This window comes from Aquila chrysaetos, chromosome Z (genome assembly GCF_900496995.4).
Source record: "Aquila chrysaetos chrysaetos chromosome Z, bAquChr1.4, whole genome shotgun sequence".
NCBI lineage: Eukaryota > Metazoa > Chordata > Aves > Accipitriformes > Accipitridae > Aquila > Aquila chrysaetos.
The window spans coordinates 18,663,084-18,685,669 of NC_044030.1; the positions used below are offsets into that span (position 1 = coordinate 18,663,084).

Consider the following 22,586-nt stretch of genomic DNA (forward strand, 5'->3'; position numbering starts at 1 on the left):
AACTAAAACCAGGTTAGAATTAACATGCAAGTTACAGAATATGAAATCGGAACACTTAATTTTCCCCCCAGAAATATCTATATCCTTTGGTAAAATGGGTACATTGTTTTGTCAAAGAGTTCTAGGGTTTTTTACTCTTTTTTTTTTTTTTTTTTGAGCCCTCTTTTGCTTACGGTTTTGTAAGTTATTGAAGACAATGGTTTTAAAACTGTGCAAGCAGTACTGAAACCAAGATGTAATACTTCATTGGCACTTTCCTGAGGACAGTTATTTTTCATTACATGTGTATCAACCATTCAATGGAATATTACCGTTGTCACAGTAAATTTCATCTAGCTATGATAAAAACCAAATTGGTGATTTTAATGGTTTTGATATATTGCTTCATATTTTCTGTTGCTTATTATATAGCACATTAAAATGATGAAATATTGATTTTCAAATAGTCATTTGGTGTTAATGCAAAAACTGTAGTGGTATGTCTAGGAAAAATATCCACTTTCTATTAGACAGTATTTCTTATGTAATATGAAAACACTTTGAGTTCTTAGAATGGTAAAAATCTTGTAAACCAAAGGGTGATGAGCTTTTGGTTGAATCATCTAGCAATGAAATAATTAAAGATTCATATCTCCTCAAATTTCAAGTAATCATTGCTGATTGCTATGCATTCTGAAAACATGCCAAGTAGCATGCATTAGCGATGATTCATAGTCTCTTTCTTTCTCTCACACAAAACCACACACATATGGATGGACACATATGCACACAGACTCCCAAAAAAGTAAGCACGACTGTTTAATGTTTATGTGGAAGTCAAGAGCAGGAAACAATTTCCTAGACTGAACTGCCAGTTTTAGGCTTTTGAGTGCTGGTTATTTATTTATTTATTTATTTATTTACTTGGTTATTTTCCTCTCTGGATTGGTATATTTTTAAAACAGAATCTAATTATAGATTATATCTGATTACTATCAATCTTATTTCTCTCTCCTCCTGGGGCAAGGCTAGGTCGTTCTATTTTTATTTAGGAAGAAGATAGAGAAAGATGTAAAAGCAAACACAGAATGCATATCATGCTTCTCTTTTGCCTTCTGACTGTATTTGCTACTTGTTTCTTTGCAAAGTCCCCCAGAAAAAAAGAGATAACATACTTGATGTGAAGTTCATAGAAAAATTCCATATACACATTGGTATTGATTAAAGCACTACAGTTTTTTTACCAGTGCCACTGAATCACGGTGGCCTGTGCAATGGAAGTTCCACAGTTAACATACAGAATAAAACACTGGAATTGCAGAAGAGAAATTTACTCCTCTTCCTCCAAAATGTGTTAAAGGGCATAATTTTTACAACACAGCTGATAGTCTACCCCAATCTGTTACAATTTTTTACATGCGAGCTAACTGTATTTGTTGAACAAAGCTTTGCACAGCTGTTTTTTTATTTGCCCTGTTGGCATTTTAATATCTGTATGGTTCAAGCAGATTTTCTGTTTTTAAGTCATTGCCTGAAAACCTGGCAGAGTAAACTGCTTACAAAAAAATCTATGTAATGTGGAAGAAAAGACTGAAACAGCCTTGCCCAGAACAGAGTCTGTATTTACAAAGCGATTTAGTGTATCAAAGCAGAGTAGGACTTGATGGCTGCTTCTTCATGGCTGCTGTTATTTCATTTCTCTCCTGCTTTCTCTTAGGTTTGGTTCCTTCTGAGGTGTATCCTTCTGGTACAACAGCATCCCTTCTGTTCACACATGCATGGAAAAAATCCTATTACTTGCTCTGTAGGGGTGGAACAACACTATGGAAAATGCACCTTCCAGGTTTTATACATGCCCTGCCTCATACAGTATTTCCCCATTACTTGATCAAGTCCTACAGGTAAGGCCTAGGCAAATAAAATATTGCCAGCATCCTTCTCACCCCACCATCCGTATATGACAGGAAAACCTTCTCCGCTGTTCATCCTAGCACTAGCTGCCACACAGGCAGCTACCTCTGGCACCTGCCTCAGTAAATGCAACAGCATATTTTCTCCCTTTCAGTGATGCTGATGCCTGCTCCACCAAACAGTTATCAATATATGATTATCAGCAACATCAAATAGCCCTTTGTCATATCAAAGCACCTGACAGAATTCTCTGCCATAGTTAATCTGCATAGTCCCTTTTTCCCTCCCTAAATATTACATTTAAATGCACTTTTGCAGTTCAACTTGCTAATGGGAGCTAGGACAGATGAGGAAATCCTGCCATTGCCTGTGCCAACTCTCATATGTGAAATTAAGTGTTTTATACAGCAAAAATATTTCCTGATGAGTCTCTGCAACGAAATACTAAAATTCACGTACAAACAAATCATGTTATGCTACAAGAAGAATCAAACTTTAAATGAAAAACTATGTGATATTTCTTATCTGTTCTGTTACACATGGTTTCTGCAATCAGACTTTCATTCTAGTGCTCTGAGGTGTTGAGCACCCTTCACTTTCACTAGAAACTCATTGAATATTTCAGGATTAAGGCCTCAATGCTTTAAAAAGCTCCTGGTACCATTCAGTTGCTCAGACAGGGATTAAAACTACTGCAGTAGCAAAGCGGTAAATATTGACTCAGCAGTAAATAAAATCAGTCCATTGAGGTGGAGTGTACAATATGTGGTGGGGAAGAGTCACGAGAAAGCATTATCGCTCTTGGGCAGATTAAACAGTTCACATCACAAAACCACATGCTGTTTCAGGAAAGTCACAGTCTTCATAAAACACAGTGACACTTTACACTCACAGCAAAATTTAAACAAGGAAATTGTGTGTTCTTTTTTTAAAAAATCTAGTCAAAAATTTATTTTCTTTAGTTGCAAAACAGAGGAAGTCTGGTACTGACAGACAACCCACCACCCTTTAGTATGTCTTACAATGTGCATGTGTAAATTTTAGATCCTGTCAATAACTACACTAAAAAAAATCTCACAATTTGTTATTTATAAAACAGAGGATGTTTCAATACCATTCTTTCCTAGAAAAACACAAACACTTTACTATCAGTTAAAGAAAAACAGATGACATACAGGTGATCAAGTCATGAGAAAGACAGCAAGTTTAATAGTTTAATCTTTTCAAGCCTTTCCACTCAAAATCAGTAACTGCAGTGCCATTTTCTAGTCAGCATATAGCAATCACCTGCGAATCTACCACCAGGCTGAAATGTTAGTGTTTTATTAGTCTGAGTGCCTTTGTTTTTTATGTTTCTACAGAGCTATAAATACACCATCAAATGGTGGAAGGAATTTGCAGTAACACTAAGATGAGCTCTCCTTCATTGGGTTGCTCTTGCTTTCTCTTCTTTGGTTTGGGGGATAAAAACAATATAAAGAAGGTAGTACTATTAAAAAAGCAAGTAGCCTAACTGGTCAGGCACCCTGCATACATGTATATGAACACCTGAGCAGAGGAACATGGCTTCATTATTGACATATCGCAAGCAGAAAAAGAAACAACTCATGAGCTCTTTCACTGTATATCACTAAAAGTGCTGGCAAAAGAACAAAAAGTGAGGCTACCTCACGAAGTGGCTATGAGATAAGAGGGGGTGTATGCATTTAAGGGGAAAATGGTTTCTATTTGAGTTACACTGCAACAGGAGAGAACAACAGGCAGTATGTTTCATATTTTTCTTTCCCAACACTTGAATGGTCATCTACTTAAATCTGTGTATAGGTATGGGGTAGTAACCAGTCCTCTGTAACAAGTTCACACCACCCTCCTATGAGGTTAGAACCTAACTGTAAGGAACCTTAAAGAGGTAAAAGGTTGAAAAAATAGTATAAAATCACTTTCTTTTTTCAGGCTAGCCCTGGAGCATCTTAAGCCATTTTAAAGGCCTAAATATAAACAGGCATATGCAATAGATTTGTGCAGATATGCTGATACTGAATTTGGAAACATATACATCCAAACACTTGATATAAACATGAAAGGAACAGTAAAGCGATTGCATTATACCTCAGATAAGTTTGTTAGGGACACCTATAAAGCGTGTCATCCTTTCAAATATGATACAGAAAACATATATGAAAGTTCAAAATATATAATGGAATATTATTTATTAGAATAGACTGGCAGTATGAATAGATAATTCATTACGTGAATGTGGAGTCTATATATTTATTTACATATCATTTAACATCTCAGAGTAAACTAAAAAATATTTGGTATTATACTCAACTTGAAATCAACAGTATCTCAGAAAATAATAGACTTACTGAATAATTTAGGGTTTACATAAAAAGGACAAATACATTCTGGTAAATAGTACTGCATAATGCATATTTCAATAGCCTTTCCTGTGAATTTCAAGTAAGAGACTATACATGAGCAGCCTAATCAGAGTTCAGTGCCAGCAGGTGAGCTGTCAGAGGAACTTCTCCAAGGCCAGATGGAGTCTCCCAGCTCTACACAAAGAACTAACCAACTAAAAGAGCATCTTTGTATGGGTGAAGAAAGCCTGGCTCAGTCAATTCCAGGATACTGACTGTTGCACCATGGCATAAAAAGCACCCTGTGCACAAGAAGACTGATGACATTTGAAAATTGACTGATGTATCTGGGAATTGGCACTGTTTAGCATTTGCAGTAAGACAGGACTCCTACATGCCATGCAAGATCACTCTCAACCATGCACCGCAGAGTCCACCAGCAGGTATTTTGCACAGTGGCTCTGTGCCGAAGCAGCCTGCCTGACTCTCATAGCCCTGCTGTGGTGCAGCCCTGTGGCCTGGCAGCAGCCTGCTGGGGAAGGATTCATGAGAAACCTCCCCAGGGCCGAGCCGCTGCCCTCGCTCAAGAGATGAATTCCAGCTCAGCATCCTCAGCTGTCAGTGATCACAGAATATTTTATAATTAAACAGGGAAAGAGTGAACAGTTAATGTATTATCTAGCAGCCCTTTCAAGATTTTCTTCAAAAGTAGTTTTAATCTCAGTCTGTGAAATGAATGTAAAACTCTGAATATGAATGGAAATTTTAAAAGCTTGTTAATTGTTAACTGTTAATTTGCAAGCCTGAAGGATCTAATAATGGCTGGCTTTTACCATGGAAAAACAACTACTGAAGATACTCTGAGCTTATAAAATGGAAGTGTCACCAAAAGCCAAATAAAAGATGAATTGAATAAATCAAAACATCTTTACTAATCTCTTGTAAGAAAGTATACAAGTCAGCATGTATCTCCTTCACCAAATACAAGGTTTTATCAGATCACTCAAGTGAAAGAGAACATACTGCACTGTACATGTTAAGAGATATGACAGCAACATGAGCTGTCACAAAATGTCTTCCACCAAATTAAAATAGTACAAAAAAAGAAGCAAATATCACTCTAACCTGCAGGCTACAGATAACAAAACACAGGGTACTGAAGACATGAACCAAGCAAGCTTTCTGCAAAGAGAGGTTTCACAAAGTGGTCAACTGTTTAGGACCATACTGCTAGATGTCAGTGTTCACGTCTTTATGTATTTCAGGTTTTCCCAAGATGCCACGCTGTGTTTTGACTCTTTTTACACTGCTAAAAGTCATAAAAGCTCAAGAAGAGAATCAAGTGCTTCTTCAAGTGATTCCCAGTGTGGGCACAGAGGGGGAACTCCAGATCTTGGGGAGATCAGGAACGGTTTTTTCTCTTGACCTCACTAAGGTCAGACTTTTGCCTCGGGTATTCACAAACCAAACAAAACCTGCAGAAAGACGAAGGGCAACAAAAACAAGGTTGAAGAGTATGTGAGGTGGAACAGGTGTTCCTGGCTGCAGTGCCTTGTTTTCGTAAGATGCAAGTTAAAATACAGTGAATTCCATATGATAAATTATTTCCGAGGGAAAAAAAAAAAAAAGCTACCTGCCTTTAGCTTATTATTAAAAAATCAGGGGAAAAACCCAACATTTTCTAGTACTGTAGACAAACTCTAAACATGCCACTCAAAATGCCAGCTTCTTTCAAAGCTGCCTGTGTATCATTGACACAAGTGAGCTCACTGCTGTTAATGAGTGACTCATGGATGTTTATTGTAAAGAAAGAACACAAAGTATGTCATTGTACTTGTGCAAGTGAAATAATTTACAAATATACATCGAATTTCTACTGCATTACACTGAAGAATATTGTTAATATGCATGTGCTTTGCAGAGGTGCAATTTTGAATTTAGAAGAGACTTGTGGGAGTATGATTTCAAATTCTCATTTGGACTTTCCTCGGACATTATTAGGGAAATACAAGCAGGATTTACTAATGAAAAATGTGTATGTATATACTTGGTATTGCATTCTGGAGCATTCAAAGGCCTCATTGTTATTGAAAAAGTAATGCTTTAGTCAATAACCAAAAAGCAGTAAATCATTCATTTCCAAGCCCTTCTATGCACGCACAAATGCTGAAATTCTGGCAGACCTTCAGAACAGCCACAGCCACTGTATGTTAAAATATTGGGAAGTGATAATTGTTCCTGTCTTCTGCTATTCTGGTACGGAGAATATTTTGTATAGGGCCCCTTTAAAAAGCCAAAGGCAAGGACTGAGTGAGCCTGCTTAGCAGCAGTTGTGAATGACAAGAGTCAGCAGCTTGTGAGAAGAATTACAGCTCCTGAAAGACTCAAAGAAAGATTTACTGAGGTTAGGGGGCAAGACAACAGAAAGGAGTTTGTGACCATATTTTGTAACTCTGTAGGGCAAACTAAATGCTTTGTCTGTTTTTTAGATACTTCTAAGTGAGAGATGAAACAAAGGGCTTTTTGGAAAAAACTGTTTACTTAGAAGGTGAGAAAATTACGCAAAATGAACAAAAAGCACAGGAAACACTTCTGTGGTGGTGATTAGCTTTCTGAGATTTATTTTTTTTTAACCTTCCAATAACTGTCAGGTTTTGAAATTCTGAGCAAAACCAACCTCTGTGTTTTTGTCAATAAGACAATGTATAAATGTACTTTTAATTGTACTGTATCATTTTAAGCTTTTTTTAAAAATGCCTACAGCATGAATTTGCACAGGCCAGAGTTGAAATTTGTCAGTGTCCAACACTGCATTCACTTTGATATTATAATAAAATGTACAGTACATAATTTGTCTGTAGCTGAATTCACAGATGTTGCAAGAGAAGTGAGAAGGGGCACCAAAATGAAGGACAAGTGCCCAAGTCCCACTTCTAGTGGCTGCCCTTGCCATCACTCAGGCTGAGAAGTGGAAGAAGGACAGCAGCAGTGTCAGGACTCAGCAGTGAGGAGTGAGAGCTCCTGCACTACAGCTCACTGCTGACAGCAAATGTGGGAAGGGGAAGGTAATGTGCCCCATCCCTGTGGGGACGGGAGCCAGGATATGGATGCATGTGCCTAGCATGTCATTATGTAAGCTCTGACTCTATCCACAGAGGAGAGAATAAAAGGTAATGTCCTTTCTCTTATGAAGTAAGCCAAACGTACTAATGTGAATAGTCACAAAGACCAAATCTAGTTAGGAAGGAAATTAGAAGTTCCGTATTTTCTTACCATATCAGCATGTCAGGGTGTGTCAGTTGTAAACATATCATGTTTACATGTGTTGTAATTAGATACAGATTAAAAAGCAGTTACCAGTCAAACCCTTCCTTTCATTCTTTTACTTGGTGTCCTGAGTTTCCCCTTCTTCCTGAATTCTTCACCTTCCTTAGACTGGGGTCTGGAGTTGCTGTCTACTGTTACCCTGCTATCTTGTCATACTGCAAATCTTATGTGCTTTACACCTGTGGAGTGAATAAGGCTTGAAGAACCAATATGGTTCTGCAGGATCTCTGACCTTTTCTGTCCAGCTTATTCCAGAGCAGTCCTTGTGGGAAGAAGTATCAGCTGGCTGCAACCAAAGCTGGAGAGGTTCACAGGCTGAGCCCAGAAGTAGACAGCTGTGCTGAAAATCACAGATAAGGGCCTCTTACTGTTTTCAGTCATAATTCACTTTCTTGCTTAGGACAGAATGAAAATAACTTTTGTTAACTTAAAAATCCACGAAGGTTGCCTTATGAGATTCTGCAGCTGGCAGAAGGATAAGATCACTTACCAGTGATCAGGACTCCTGGCAAGGGTGAGATCACTATTCATTGATAGGACAATTCAATAAGCTTTTCGATCCTTTGCAAAACAAAAGCGATTAGGGTGGTAGCAGTTTATAACCAGCATGAGAAAACCATGGCTTTTTGAAGGAATGTCTACATACACACAGTGCCATATCTGATGGATTTTTCTCACATCAGAAGGCTTTAGAAAATAGGAGGAATCTTTCTTTCATTTGCGTGAATTATTGCAGCAACCAGTGTTATGGTGAGATACTTTTCAACCTGCTTTTGAAAGGATGCAAGACTTATATTTACTAAGACAATGTGTGAGACACCATGCCCGAAAGGGTATGAGGTTGATCTTGCTTACACAAGGACCGGAAAAGTAACACAAGAAGAAAAGGTATTGCCATGTACAGATACATGGTAACACCTTATAAATATTGTTGGATGTGATACACCAAGTTATGCTTATACATCATGAAATTATTTTTATTTGTATTATATCTTGGAACAGCTAGTGGGTAGAAAGAGGCTCTAATATTTGATAGTGGGATAATGTAAGAATGAAAGTTGTGGGAGCTGAAATTTACAAGGGGAAACACAAGTAATGCTGAAGTTTCTATGAGAAACTGATGGAATACTAAAAAATAGTTACAGTGGAAAGAAATATTAGTAACAAGACATAAAGTGCTTTCAGTGTAGCAGAGAGATCTCACAATTGGGAGACACTTCAATTATTCAGTCCATTTAGAGATGAAGAGCTACTTAAATGGTGAGGTGTCCTGGTAGGACAGATCTGAAGATCCCACCATCTGAATACACAGGCTACGCTGCCTGTTGCACTTGGGCCTGACTCATTTCGTTGGACCAAAGTGGCCTGCACTAATCCCACTCTTAAGTTGCGCATAAAGCAATACCCATTCATTTTTTTTCCCCTCATGTTATGAGGCAGGTGAAAAACCCAGCTGCCTACAGCCAACCTGGTGTCCCAGGAAAACGCCTTCTTCATTTCCCAAGCCTCAGGGAACCACGTCTCCCATCGCCAGATGATTCCTCTTGCAAGGGCCTGTAGAAAGGCTGCGGCCAAGTCCCTCCACTTGTGAGACTGTGCGGGCGAGAAGGGAATGCGTTTGGGGTTATTGGCTCTTGTAAGGGTTACCGACTCCTGCGTCCGCTCCACCGAGGCGGGAGGTGGAGCGGCAGGCTTGACAAGGGTTGAGTCCCCCCTCCTTCAGCCCACCCCCTGGGCCAGTCACACCGATCCCCTCGCCACCAGGCCGAGGCAGTATTTTCCAAGGCTACTTTAGTAAGAAAGTTAAATTCGCCATTGAGCTGCCACTACCCACAGCCCGCCCTAGTGACAGCCGCCGCTCGACAGAGGGCCGCCGCCCCCCGCCCCGCCGCAGGGCAGAGGCCCGCCCGCCCCGCCCAGCTCTCCCCCATGGGCGGCCCCGCCCCGCGGCCCGGGCCGGCCGCACATGCGCAGGCAGGACCAGCCGCCTCGCCCCGCCCTCGGCGTCGCCCCGCGGCGGCCGGCGCGCATGCGCGGCGGCTGGAGCCGGCTGGGGGGCGGGGGCAGGCCGCGGGGAGCGAGGTCGCGCCGTCGGGGGGCGGGCGGTGACGCGACCCGGGCGGGCTCTCGCGAGAGCTGGCGAGGCCGGTGGCAGGGGGCGCTGCGCCTCCGCGCCCCGCCCCCCGGCGAGGCGAGGCGAGGCGAGGCGAGGCTCCGCCCGGCCTCGCGAGGCTCCGCCCCGCCCCGCAGTATGTGCCACCGCCTCCTCCGCCGCCTCCTCCGCCGCCCGCGGGACCAGGGGCGGCCGAGCGGCGGGGGTCGGCGGGTCGGCGGCGCCCTCTCGCCATGAACCTGCACCAGGTGCTGACGGGGGCCGTGAACCCCGGGGACAACTGCTTCTCCGTGGGGAGCCTGCATGACCAGCCCTTCACGGTGAGTCAGTCCCCCGCCGGGGCCCGGGCGCCTCCGCCGGGCCCGCGCCCCTAGCGCCGCGCTCCCCGGCGCCTGAGCCGGCGCCGAGAGCGGCTGCGTCAGGCGCGGCGACAGCGGCAGCCGGCCCTTGGAGCGGGGCGGCTCGGCCCCACGAGCGTCGTCGGCCGGTAGCGGCACTGCCCGCCGCCGGGGCAGGGCTTCACCGAAGGGCCTGCGGCACACCTGCCCGGGGCCGGGGCCGGGGGAGGCGGGCAAAACTTTCCCCGAGCGGCGGCGGTTCCCGAGCCCGGCGGTGGGTGCAGCGCCTGGGGTGGGCGGGACGGGCGGCCTTGCCGACGGGGCAGGCATGGAGGGGGCGCGGGGCGAGTGCGGCGCCCGGCAGAGGCAGGGACGCACATGCAGCTCCTGGGGGCGGGAGGGGGGTGTTGCTAAGGCAGGAATATGGTGGCTTTGATAAAAGATTACATAAACGTCAGCCGGTGCACGCGACTTTCTGTGGAAGGGAATGTCAGCTCTCGCTTTCAGTCAGGAATGTAATGGAAATCCTCACCGGTTATGGGGTGAAGTACGTCTTGAAGTACCGTGCCTGAGCGTGAAGATGTTAAAACCATTTTGGAACTCCCTGTCGACGTTTACACTTAGAGTGGAGAAAAAAACCACTTGCACCGTTTAGTGAAGGCTATAGCCTTTTGTTAGTGTTTGTTTTCCTCCCTTTCACTTTTGCTTTGTGAACAGACTTCTGTTGTTGTGTTTTTCTTCCCACCCTCCCTGAAATATACCCTTCCTGCCTTCCGTTTTGGGCTGAAGAGGAATGAAATAAGACACAGCAAAGTTTCTCAGTGCACCACGTTTGAGCATTTTTAACCTTGCGTTTTTCTGGCCGCCCCTAATTACAGCATAGTGTGCTTTTGAGTTTGGTAAGGGAATGACAGATAGAAATGCAAGAATTAATAAACTTACTTTTTTCTGTCCCATCTGGCCTACGCAGTTAAATTTATCTGGCTACTCGGAGCTTCACTCTGCGGCAGCAGTGCAGTGTCAGTGCTGGAAAGGTGGGCTACAGTCAGTGTTCAGGGTAAAGCACCCTAGAGCTACTTCCCCAGAGTCAAGCTGGCTTTGCAAAATATGTTTATCTACAGCCTTGTCCGGTGATGTGCTTGCTTCCAAAAAAATGAATCCTGTAAATAAGTTCATGTTGGAAGAGTTCTTAAACTGCAGCATTTGGGACTTCAAATTCCAACTGTGCCAAACTTTCTGATTTTACATGTCCAGAAATGTTGAAGACCCACCAGTGGTTTGGTAAGAGACAAGGAGGTTTGCTTTACAGTGAAACACTAGTCAGCTTTCAAAGTATGTTCTTGTAAGTTTCCTATTTTGATATCATTCTTTTTTGAGGGAAATAGTTTGAGTTATTAGTGTCACTCAAGGGCTCTCTGGCTGTTATGGCCTAACTTGTCAAAAGTGTTAGAGCTCCGCAGTGGATAATAAGAGTAAGAATCTCTCTTTGGGGAGAAAGGAATGATTGGGAAGTGCAGTTTTCAGTAACTGTTTCTATGGTCTCCTTTTTACAACAGCTATTTTGACATAAATATAGTAACAATGTTTCCTATAGACACATTCATCTTCCTTTTTCCGACAAGCTTATTTATGGATTTCTTTTCCTCAGATTTAGAACTGCTAACAGAAATATCCTTGACTGCTTCAGGGCACTTTTTTTTTGGGGGGGGGGGGGGGGGGGTGTTGCTGTTATTCATTGTATAATGGTATGTTAAATTCACGAGATTGCTCAGAAGGATTAAGAAGTGAAAGGTAATGAAGCTAATTTCTGCTTTTTTGGAACGAAATGGTGGACTTAACCTTTAGAAAATCCAACAACAAAAATGGACAGTTTTCCCATATCTGAAGCCAGGACATAAGCGTTAGTAAGTGTAAATACTGTTGAATGGTATCTTAGAAATGGAAAAAAACATGTCTCGGCAAACTTCTACGCTTCCACTTTTCATAGTTGAGAACTCATAGGAGTTGATATTTCAGGGTTATGTACTGCACAGGTGGGGTGAGTTACCTTTGCCTGACAAGAGAACTTGGTTTGTAATACTTTGATTTTTTTTTTTTTTTGATACAGTATGGTTCAGAATATTGTCTGATATGCTGTAGTGACTATCTAAGGTGAAAACTTTTAAAATAATACAGTGTTTCTGTAAATATTACAGATTCTTCTCCTAAACTCTGAAAAATTGGAAGTGAAAATAGTAAAAAGTGCCTGTACCGACTGAATTGCATGTACCTTTTTGAATATGTGCAGTTCTGTTTTAAGAAGGTATTTGAGATACTTGTCCTAATGGTGTGCAGGTTTGTTGTTCTGGGCTTTTTTTTTTTTTTAGGATGTGAAGTGTCAAGTGGAGTATGAGCTTCCTTGGAGAGAACACTAATAAAGAGTTTTTGGCACTTCTTTTATTTGTATATAGAAGAAGGCTCATAAACATCAAGGTATCATGAGGACCATGCCTGTTCGTTATCTGTTGAGAGTGAGCAGTAATAACATGCACTAAATGAGTGAGAACTCAGCCCTCAGAAGTCAGAATTTAACTGTTTGCTCTCTATGTGCTTCTCCTGAAATCAAGTTCTTTTATTTTCTGTGTGCTTGCCCACAGTGGAATACATCCTTTGCTTTCTTTCATTGTTTTCAGATCTGAAATAGTTGAGTAAAAAAACCATTTGTTTAATAAGTTCGTGGAGTTCATCACATAGGATAGTGCTGTACTAGTTATTACTGAAGTCGTATTTAAGTTATTGGGTAATCAGCACTGATACCACTTTTGTGATCGGTTGGTTTTGTGCATTTTTGCTTATTCAGTTCTGCTTCTGTAATATTTTTTTTGCTTTTGGCTTTTTCCAAGTATCAGAAGAGGGGGAAAAAAAGAAATCAATAGCAATAGCAATTTTACAAGCACAAGTCCCAAGACTGGTAACGGAAGTCACAAAAGACCGATTGTTTGTAGGCGTAAAAGTTTGGAAAAGAAAGATAAATTGCATGTTTTGTTTCAATGCAACCAGAGTCTTTTCTGGGCAGATTTCCTCTCTGTGTGTGATTAAACTCATCCTGGACTTGAGACTTCCTTTGTATGACTGATAAAACTGAGAATTTCAACGTTAAGTTGAAATGCACTTGGAAAATGTGGGTTTTGGATAGTTTGGTCAAGACCACACTGAATTTTCCAAAATACTGGGTTGTGATATAAAGATTTCCAGCTTTGTAAAATTTTTTGATAAATAAAAGTAGATTCTGTGGCTCAAAATTGTTAACTTATTTGTCTAGAAAATACTCAACCCTTTCTTTGTATTTAGAACTCCATGTGTATTTATAGTCAAGAAAATTAACTGACTGGTCATGAGAGTCAGTTAACAAGAAGTTACATTGTTTATACCTCCTTCTTAATTGTGATTTAGAAAAGGGAAGGAGACCATTTTGATAACTCTGGGGTTTGGGTTTTTTTTTTCCCCATGTTCCAGTTAGCCTATTCTGAACTTAAGAAATGAATTGGTTTTTTAACTGAATTAATTAAAAAAAAAACAAAAAGGATAAAACCTCCTTACACTTCAATAAAAAGTGCAGTTGCAGTGAGCCCTGATTCTAAGTGCATGGCCAATCAATTTGCCACTTAAAGTAGTATATTATTTCAAATACTTTTCATAGATTAGAAAGTTGTTTGGTTTTTTTTCCCAAGCATGATGAAAGAGTATTTCTTAAATTTAATTATTCTTCTTAATGAAAGAAATAATTTCTTAAAAAATAAGATATTTAAATGTAATTAAAATTACATTTTAATTTAAAATTAAAAATCTAAAATTAATTTAGACTAGTGTAAGTTTTGATATAATAATGGGGGTGGGGAGAGACCATGCTAAAAAGACTAGTGCAAATTCATATCTGCACAGGTTACATTTTTTTTTTAAATAGAATAATTCAGCGAGGTACAATGTGGTTCATAGTGACTGTGCTTTTTGATTTTGACCATTCTGTGCAAAAGAGAAAAATACAGTTGTAACTGCAGTATCACCTGCTTAACAGATTTATTTGCCTTTATTTTTTGTCTTTACTTTTCACAAGAATGACCTTTGTTGTAAATTTTTCTTAGAAGAGGAACCAATGAGGAGAGGGGAAAAACTAAGAGAAGTGAGACACGAGGAAGTACTCATCCCCCACCTGTGCCTATCTGTGTTGCATATAAGCAGTATTTAGCCCTTGCAGACTGAGAATGTATAATGTTTACATGCTCAATCCAGCTGTAGAAACAGCTACCTGATGTAGTGAATAAAGATGGTTTTTTTTCTATTTTTTGGGGTAATAAGCTTTGTTTCCAGTCTACAGTGCTTTTCCTTGGAATAGCTTTTTATTTAAACTGGGAAATGAGTCTTCCGTAAGGCATAATGGTGGTAAAGGTCATAAAAACACCTATTGTGAACTTCCACTTTCAAACATGATAGAAATATTATTCAGCTATTATAGAATTTCAGTAAAATCTTTTTAATTGGTCAATTTGATTGTGAGCCTTGGCATCCTGACCTTTGGGGCTTGCTTCATTTCATTTGCAAGGGACATAAGAACCCTTGAGACCCATCAGTGATAAAAATAGCCTTTATGTGGCTTGAGAATTACCTCTGATACAGTACCTGAATCAGTTGAAAAACGAAAGAAGCAGAAGATAATGTGGGTGGTTGTACTGGTAAGCTTCCAGTATAGCTATAGCAGGGAGAGAACATTTCCAAGTTAGTTACTGTGAATTGTTAATGCAGTCCCTTGGTCTACTTCGGCTAGGTGGCTCTGTATGACCTTGGGCCCAGTGCAGAGTTCTGCATTACCTGTCTAGTCTGTATGTTCATCCCATACATATTTGTATGTGTTTATATATATATTACCTTATAAATGCCTATGTGTGCACACGTACTACTGCATTCACCTGTGGATAATAGCTGGCAATTTCTGGTAGGTGTACTTGTGCCCTTCGTGTAAGAGATGTAGGCCCTTCGCATTAGAGATGTAGGTTAAATAAAGTTTGTGCAAGTTGTGAAAGATAATGTGTCAGTCCTTATGTAGCTGTAGCAGAAACTATAGCAAAAACTTTGTGTATTAGTACACAGAATAAATATTTCAAGACAGTCAAGTATAAGGGAAATAATAGCTTTAGATGTGCTGTGCTATGTAAGAAGTCAAGACCGCTGCTCATTTGTTTTTCTTCTATTGAGAGCAGAGTCTGATTTGCCAGTACCATTCTCTGTTTTTAAGAGTTGTGTATATCAGGCTTTCACTTTAGAAAGAAATTAGAATAGTTCATATAGTTATACTATTTTCTGTTAAAACTAACACGCTTTTAAAGCACTGTTATTGTCAAAATATCTGTTAATCTTCCCCAAAGAAATATGATTTTAGGTATAAGAGCTGGCATCTGATTAAAAGGAAGGGTAGAAACTGTGAAAACCCAGTACTGCACGCAAAATCACATTTATTTTCACAAGCCTGAAACATCTTTCACTTCCTAATTTCAGGCTTGTTTTGCTATGTCAACAGCTAGTGAAGTCCATGTTCATGCAGCTTCAACTAGTTCTATCTTGTTTATTTGTGTAACAGAAGAACAAAGCATTGTTTAATAAACATTCCAAGAACACCATAATATCAACATTATCTGCTTGTCCCATTGTGCAAAGACAACTTTCTTGTAAATATTCTAGGACATTCTTAAGGTGAAAGGCTTTTATGGCTTGCCAAAATCAGACTTAGAGGCTCTGCTCGCTTTAAAAAGGCATCTTTGGTTTTTTGTTGGTTGGGTTTTTGTGTTTGTTTGGTTTTTTTTTTTTTAATTTCATACATGTTTAGGAATTCTTTCCTAGTTGAACTGTATGGCAGCATATTGTGCCCCCCTTCCTTTCCCTGCCCCCCTCCCGTCCCCTGGCAGGAACCAGGTCATGTAGACAAGAGTGCAGATAAGAGAAGTGCTTAGACCCTGAAATTGCTTCTTGCTCTACATGTAATAGAACATTTGAATTACCTTTTTTCTTAGTTTCCATAGCTTATAAAAATGCGATCTCAGTAGCTTCTGTCAAAATGAAAATGAGTGACATGCAAACTACTGTGGAAAAGTCTTGCAGTAAAAAGTAGATAAAGTTGATTGGTAGTCAGGATTGATTTTTGTTGTATCTGAGAGACTGTTAGGGTATAGAAAGTGTCCTTTACTCCTGACTACTGACTTCCCTTATACTATGGTAAAATACCTTATAAAGTTTTCTGAGGTGAAAAAAAAAGTAAGTGTAAAATTAGTCCAGCAGTTAGTTTTGTGCTCTTGTTTTAAAGGAATGTCTTTATAAGATACTACTGCTTAGAAACCTCTTTCAGAACTGGAGTCTCGGTTCCAGTGAGTGTGTACGAGGATGTGACTTCTCTGCACAGAGACAGTCTAATGGACGGGTTGCAGTGGGGCCAGCAAAGAACCAAAGGAAGGACACCTTAGGAGAAGGGGAACACTCAAGTGTCTGGTCAGTATGAGGTGTAATGGGATTGGGATGGTAGGCAACAGTAGGAAAGGGAGCCTGTTGCAGTTTCATTTGCCAGACAGCTTAGTTACCTTCCATTCAGACACTCTTTTTCCTTTGAAATATGTAACTTCCTTCCCCTTTGCATCCCTTGCCTTTTTGTCTTTGAAACTGTGGTTCTCCTGCAGGCGAACATTGACTGAACATCAAAAATAACCTCCAAGTCATCATCCTTCTGCTTGGCTGTAGTTATATTTGGAAGCTCTTTGAAAATGCCTTTTTTTTTTTTTTTTTCTTTCTACCTCTTTGGGGACAGATCAGCTCTACAGGCTTAAGAGCTAGTCAGTGGTTCTGCAGCTTATTGGGGATCAGGAAGCCAATGTGACCAAGTATGATCTAATCCATCTGAATAGGCTGATGTCAGCAGTGATTCTTTTTTTCTTGAATGTAAATTTTTTTCAGGTAATATGGAGAATTACCAGAACATAAGGGTGGAGTGTGTCCTGGTTTTGTCTGGGATAGAGTCAATTTTCTTTCTAGTAGCTGGTACAGTGTTATTTCTTGGATTCAGTATGAGAAGAATGTTGATAACACACTGATGTTTTCAGTTGTTGCTAGGTAGTGTTTAGATGAAGTCAAGGATTCTTCACCTTCTCATGCCCAGCCAGCAAGAAGGCTGGAGGGGCACAAGTTGGGAGGGGACACAGCCAGGACAGCTGACCCAAACTGGCCAAAGGGATATTCCATACCATGTGATGTCATGCCTAGTATATAAACTGGGGGGCGTTGGCTGGAGGAAGGGGGATCACTGCTTGGGAACTAACTGGGCATCAGTCAGCAAGTGGTGAGCAATTGCATTGTGCATCACTTGCTTTGTATATTCCAATTCTTTTATTATTATTACTGTCATTTTATTATTGTGATTATTATCATTATTATTTTCTTCCTTTCTGTCCTATTAAACTGTTCTTATCTCAACCCACGAGTTTTACCTTTTTCCTTCTGATTCTTTCCCCCATCCCACTGGGTGGGGGGGAAGTGAGTAAGCGGCTGCGTGGTGCTTAGTTGCTGGCTGGGGTTAAATCATGACAGAATGACTCTATTTTTCTTCCAAGAATAAGATTTTTAAAAGGCACTCCTCTTGCCCCCACCCTGGTCTAGGTTCTTACGAGTGCACTTATAATTGATTGTTAGAACTGAGAGCTGCTAGGATGAGAAGATATTCCCCAGCTTTTCTTCAGAAAGTTCATCCCCAATTTAACAAACTTTCTTTTTTAAACACACAGCATATGAAGTTGGGAGAGACATGAGTATTAAACATAGAGTAGCCATATTTAAACATAGCAAAAGGGAGGAGGAGGTATAGCTCTTGGACAAGAGTTTATATTCATAAAGGGGACATTTTCAGGAAATGGCAAGTCTAGGATTTTTGTGTACTGCTTTGAGCTACTGCTGTCCAGCATAGCCCAGATTAGCAGGAGATAGCCTGTGTTCTGGTAATGCTTTAAGTCCTGATACATTGATGAATATACCAGTTCCTAAAGACTCCAGTGTGTAGTGTTTTATAGTTACTTTAGAGTTTTTCCAGTGCAAAATGCCAAGTGTACTCAGGACTTTTTTTATATGTTAAAACTGGTCAAGTTCTTGATCGATTAAAATGATCAGTTTCTGAACTTCCGGATTGCTGCTAATGGTATGTGTTGCTCTATATGCTAGTTCTTGCTCACCGTGATGGAAATGTTGTAGTGTTATGATGCTACATGATCTCAGGCTTGCCTGTGAAGCTAGAAATGGAGAGAAACAGATGGGAGAAATCTAGTAAGTCTATAAAGTGCTGATGAGGCCTGGAGGGCTATACAGAAGAGCAAGTAGGCTTCATACAATCTTTGACACTTCAGATTATTAAAGACATTTTTAATAAAGCCATGTTATCTTTTTGAAGTGAAGCACTTCTCCCCCCCCCCCTTAAAATTGCCTTCGTATGGAACGCTATATTCAACAAAATGGCTTTGGGAAAAATTGTATCTGTTATACTTCTAAGTAACCTTTGCCCAGTGGACTACAGGCTTAATCAGTGAGTCACCAGGTGAGATGGTTTTTAACTAAAGAAAAAAAAAAGTTCTGTGAGGAACAGGTCCAAAGTTCATGTCACTGCAATATCAAAATAATCATTTTAACATTTGAACAAAAAAATAGTACTCAATCTCCTCTTTTGGAATGAGTTTTAAATTAGACTGCTTTGGAGCCTGCTGTTTATTATGTCAATTTGTAATAAATGCTGCTCTTTTGACAGGATGAATTACACTGCTTGAACCTCTTTTTGAAGCTGAAGAGGGGACAGGACAGGAAAGGGCTCAAAAACCTGACCAATAATAAATGATCATAAATAAGTACATGGTTATATTTAGTCTGCAGAAGTGTTATAGACAGCATTTTCAAGTATCAGGTAATTTTAAGGGTGGCTGATGGTCTGCTGATTGGAAAGTAATAACTGAATATTGGCTGAGAATGATGATCACAGTCTTCTGGGTAAGATTGTTTTGTGAAATGCCACTGAACCCTTTGTGGGGAAAATTGTGTCGGGACCAAAATCTCCATATTTTTTATTTTATTTGTTTATTTTAATTTATGTAATGCTATAATAGTCTAGGTCAGGCTTGGTAAAAGTACTCTCTTGCATGAAACTCCTGAAAACATGATCATCAGATTTCAAATTTGTGTATCTAGCATTCAATTTTTCTGCCTTTTTTCAAGTAAAAAAGTGGTTTTAGTTAATTAGCAGGGTTGATTGTAAGGACGTGATCATTTATGCCAGTAATAGGAAATCTTCCATCTGCAGTTTTTGTGAGACTGTTCTGCTTTTGAATCTTTTGGCCAACTAAAAGGGCATTTTTGGCCCTTTTATCGTTCTCTTGCTCTAATAGAATACTATTGTTTGTGCTCTTAATTTTGTTGCTGACTTCCTGGCTCTACCTTTTTAATGGATGTACATTCCTTGTTCTAGGACTTTCATCCTTGAATGCTATATTCTTATGCTTATTGAATTGTTCTGCTCACTGTTGTTTCCACAAGTTTCTCCAGTGCTTAATCTTTCTCTCCATTTTAATCTGTGCTCAGTTTCTAACAAAACTTGCATACAGATAGGAAGAAATTTTGACTCAGACATTGCAGTACTCAATCAGCTGGCTCTGTGAATGTGTTAGATATATCAAGTTACTTAGTAACTATAAATTTAAGAGAAAATAAAATTAATCCATGGAATGCAAGTAACAGGAGACAAATCTGAGAGCACAGTTTTGCTTTTCTGTAACTAAGCTTCATGCTGTTACCCTTTTGAAATTTCCCTTTACTAAGTTCCTTACTAAATGCTTTGTACCATTTTAGCTCCTCAGTCCTATTCCCTCTTTTCAAAAAACTATTTTTAAATGCCTCTGTCTCCAGTCTAGGAAATGCATTACTTTTTCCTACTTTGCATGAACTTTGTTCTTCATGCTTTTTCTTTTCTCTTAGATGTTTTCATAACTCCAGCTTTTTTGCCTCTTCTATTTTGAACCACTGCTTGTTAAACGAGTATTGTGATGCACTTCTAAGCATGGAGGAAGAGTAATTTGCCACTTCTGTTGCTTGATTTAAATTGTAGACACGTACTTGATCTCTGCAATTACCTTTGTACTGCTGTCTGTAATGTTCTACGTGGATAGGATATGTGGACTATACTGTTTCATACTTCACTGATATGCTGGAAGTGGCTAAAGCTCTTCTTAATTCTTGTTTCTTTTTTTTTTAGGCATATGCATCAGGATGTGATATAGTGGTGTTGGGGACTGACTTTGAAAGATTACAGATAATCCCTGGAGCAAAACATGGAAACATTCAAGTGGGGTGTGTGGACTGTTCAATGCAACAGGGGAAGGTATGTAGAGCAGTGTTTCTAAGAATCTTCTAGCAATGTCATGTTAAGCACCTTCTCAAGAGTGTGGATACTTAAGGCAAATACACAAGAGTGAATAGTAAAATGGCTGATTGCGTCATGTCTTTTTGTAGTAAGCAGCACAGTGAATGTGAAATAGTAACCGTAGATATGAGATTGCAGAAGATATATAGGGCTGCACAGGAAGATATAGATATGCACAGGGCTGCATAGATAAGACAGCAAGAATTTGACTAAAAGATGAGTAACGTGGAAGCAAAGGCAATTTATTCACTATGGCTTCACATTACTGGGCGTGTCAATGACATGCTTTGACACGTTAGTGGCTGGTGGCAGATGAGTGCTTCCACAAAAACACTGTTGGGTCATCCAGAAAAATGACATCCCTTTCAAGGAATTTATAAAGGCTTAAAATTGCTCTTGGACAGGGTTTTGCTTTCTTGAATTCTCAGCTTTTCTTTTTCTTATGTAGGTAAACTGGATCAGAAGTGTTGTATTTTAGACACCATTAGGTTTCAAGTCCTTTTTACAGAGGTCTTTCTTAATTGTTCTTTCACAGTAAAAAAGGAATAAACAGGTAACTATCCATTGGGATGTCACAGTGTGATTAAGCTGTTCACCAATTCAGTAGGAACTGTGTCTGCCTACGTGTTGGCTCATCTAAGAGGGTTTTTTTACTTTGTTTCTTTCTTTAAGCCTGTCCTAGTGGGAGATAATGTGAGCCTTCTGCACATCACTGCAAGCCTTATCAGTTGATGAGAGCTTTGGTTAAATTCTGGTGTCCATCTTGAGACAAGACCTCTGCATGGAAACCAGTTCATGTTTACATGTGAATTCTATGATGATGATCCCCAGCCACTCTCTGTTCCTGCTTTTTTATGTTTGAGTGATGAACTCTTGCAGTGATAGTGAAGGAACATAAATGAAAATGACAAAATGTTCTCCTCTGTGTCTCTGGTACCTTGTAGCCGTAAATGCTACATGTTTTTCTCCATTGGCTGCTGTTAACTACAAAGTTTTTTTGAGTCCACTGGCCATATATTAACAAATGGTGAAATACATATGCAGATCACATATCACAGTTAATCTTGTAAAATCTTTCTGCAAATTTGCAAGGTCACCTTGACTGCACAATAACAGTTCTGTATGCATTTAAATGACAACCTGTCCTTGAATTGTAAATTAACACATATGATTATATCAAATTATCAAGCTTACTATGCTTTAGAATTTTTTCATTTCATAAACCTATGTGGCCATTTTGATTCTGACAGTTGATATTGTTTGCTGTTAGCAATTAGACTAGATATATTTGCAGAGTGCTGAAATACTAAGCAGTGAATGGCTAGAATCTACTTATTGACCAGACAGATCAATACATTTCCAGTTCACTGCTGCAAGGATGGAATTTCTTCTTACAGCTTTTTCATCAGTATTGACACACAGTTTTCTCTTCACTTTGCTTCCAGATTATTCTTTGTTGTTTAAAATCTGTCAGAAGAAGCAGAATGCAAATAATGCAGTTTATTTAGGTTGCAATTTTGAACCTTTCTGAAAGTATCCAGTTATAATTTGTAGTTTACGAATTATGTACCTTTTTAATTTTTTACTTTACAGAGAGCTGCTATTGAGCATTGTATTGGGTTTGTGTGGTGGGGTTTTGATAGTGGGGGAGGGGCTACAGGGATGGCTCCTGTGAGAAGCTGCTAGAAGCTTCCCCGGCTCCAAGTCAGACCTGCCTCTGGCCAAGGCTGAGCCCATCAGTGACGGTGGTAGTGCCCCTGGGAGAACAGATTTAAGAAGGCAAAACTGCAGTGGGGGAGGAGTTTGGAATGTGAGAGGAACACTGATGCAGATACCGAGGTCAGTGAGGAAGGAGGTGGAGGAGGTGCGCCAGAGGAGGGGATGCCCCTGCAGCCAGTGAGAGATGGCAGGCTGTCCCCCCCCAGCCCATGGAGGGGAGCGGGGGAGCAGATGCCCACCTGCAGCCTGGGGAGGAGCCCACACCAGAGCAGCGGGATGCCCCCGAAGATGGCCGTGACTCCATGGGAAAGCCCATGCTGGAGGAGTCTGTGCCTGAAGGACCGCAGCCCATGAAAAGAACGCACGTTGGA

The 22,586-nt window shown here is 40.3% G+C and overlaps 1 protein-coding gene and 1 long non-coding RNA gene across 15 annotated transcripts in view; one reads left to right on the plus strand and one right to left on the minus strand.

Annotated features, from left to right (window-relative positions):
* Window positions 1-1,065: 1,065 nt before the first annotated feature.
* LOC115337448 lies at window positions 1,066-9,433 on the minus strand. Of its 2 annotated transcripts, none has more exons than XR_003922152.1 (3): window positions 9,049-9,433; window positions 7,813-7,920; window positions 1,066-1,743 (listed from the first exon to the last, which is right to left on the minus strand). It is a non-coding gene; the product is annotated as an uncharacterized LOC115337448 (long non-coding RNA). The 2 variants fall into 2 exon arrangements; XR_003922151.1 differs by lacking the exon at window positions 1,066-1,743 and adding an exon at window positions 4,149-5,728.
* A 394-nt stretch (window positions 9,434-9,827) lies between these two features.
* Window positions 9,828-22,586, plus strand: part of DMXL1 (Dmx like 1) — an 87,035-nt gene continuing 74,276 nt past the window's right edge. For 6 of the 13 annotated variants that reach the window (XM_030003556.2, XM_030003558.2, XM_030003562.2 and 3 more), the window contains exons 1-2: window positions 9,830-10,013; window positions 20,329-20,454. In XM_030003556.2, the coding sequence (XP_029859416.1) occupies window positions 9,927-10,013; window positions 20,329-20,454 (213 nt within the window). In that variant the 5' untranslated portion in view covers window positions 9,830-9,926. Of the gene's footprint in view, window positions 10,014-11,780; window positions 11,936-12,397; window positions 12,504-18,376; window positions 19,071-20,328; window positions 20,455-22,586 lie in introns of those variants that run through there. The other 7 variants (XR_003921799.2, XM_030003566.2, XM_030003559.2 and 4 more) reach the window with 5 other exon arrangements.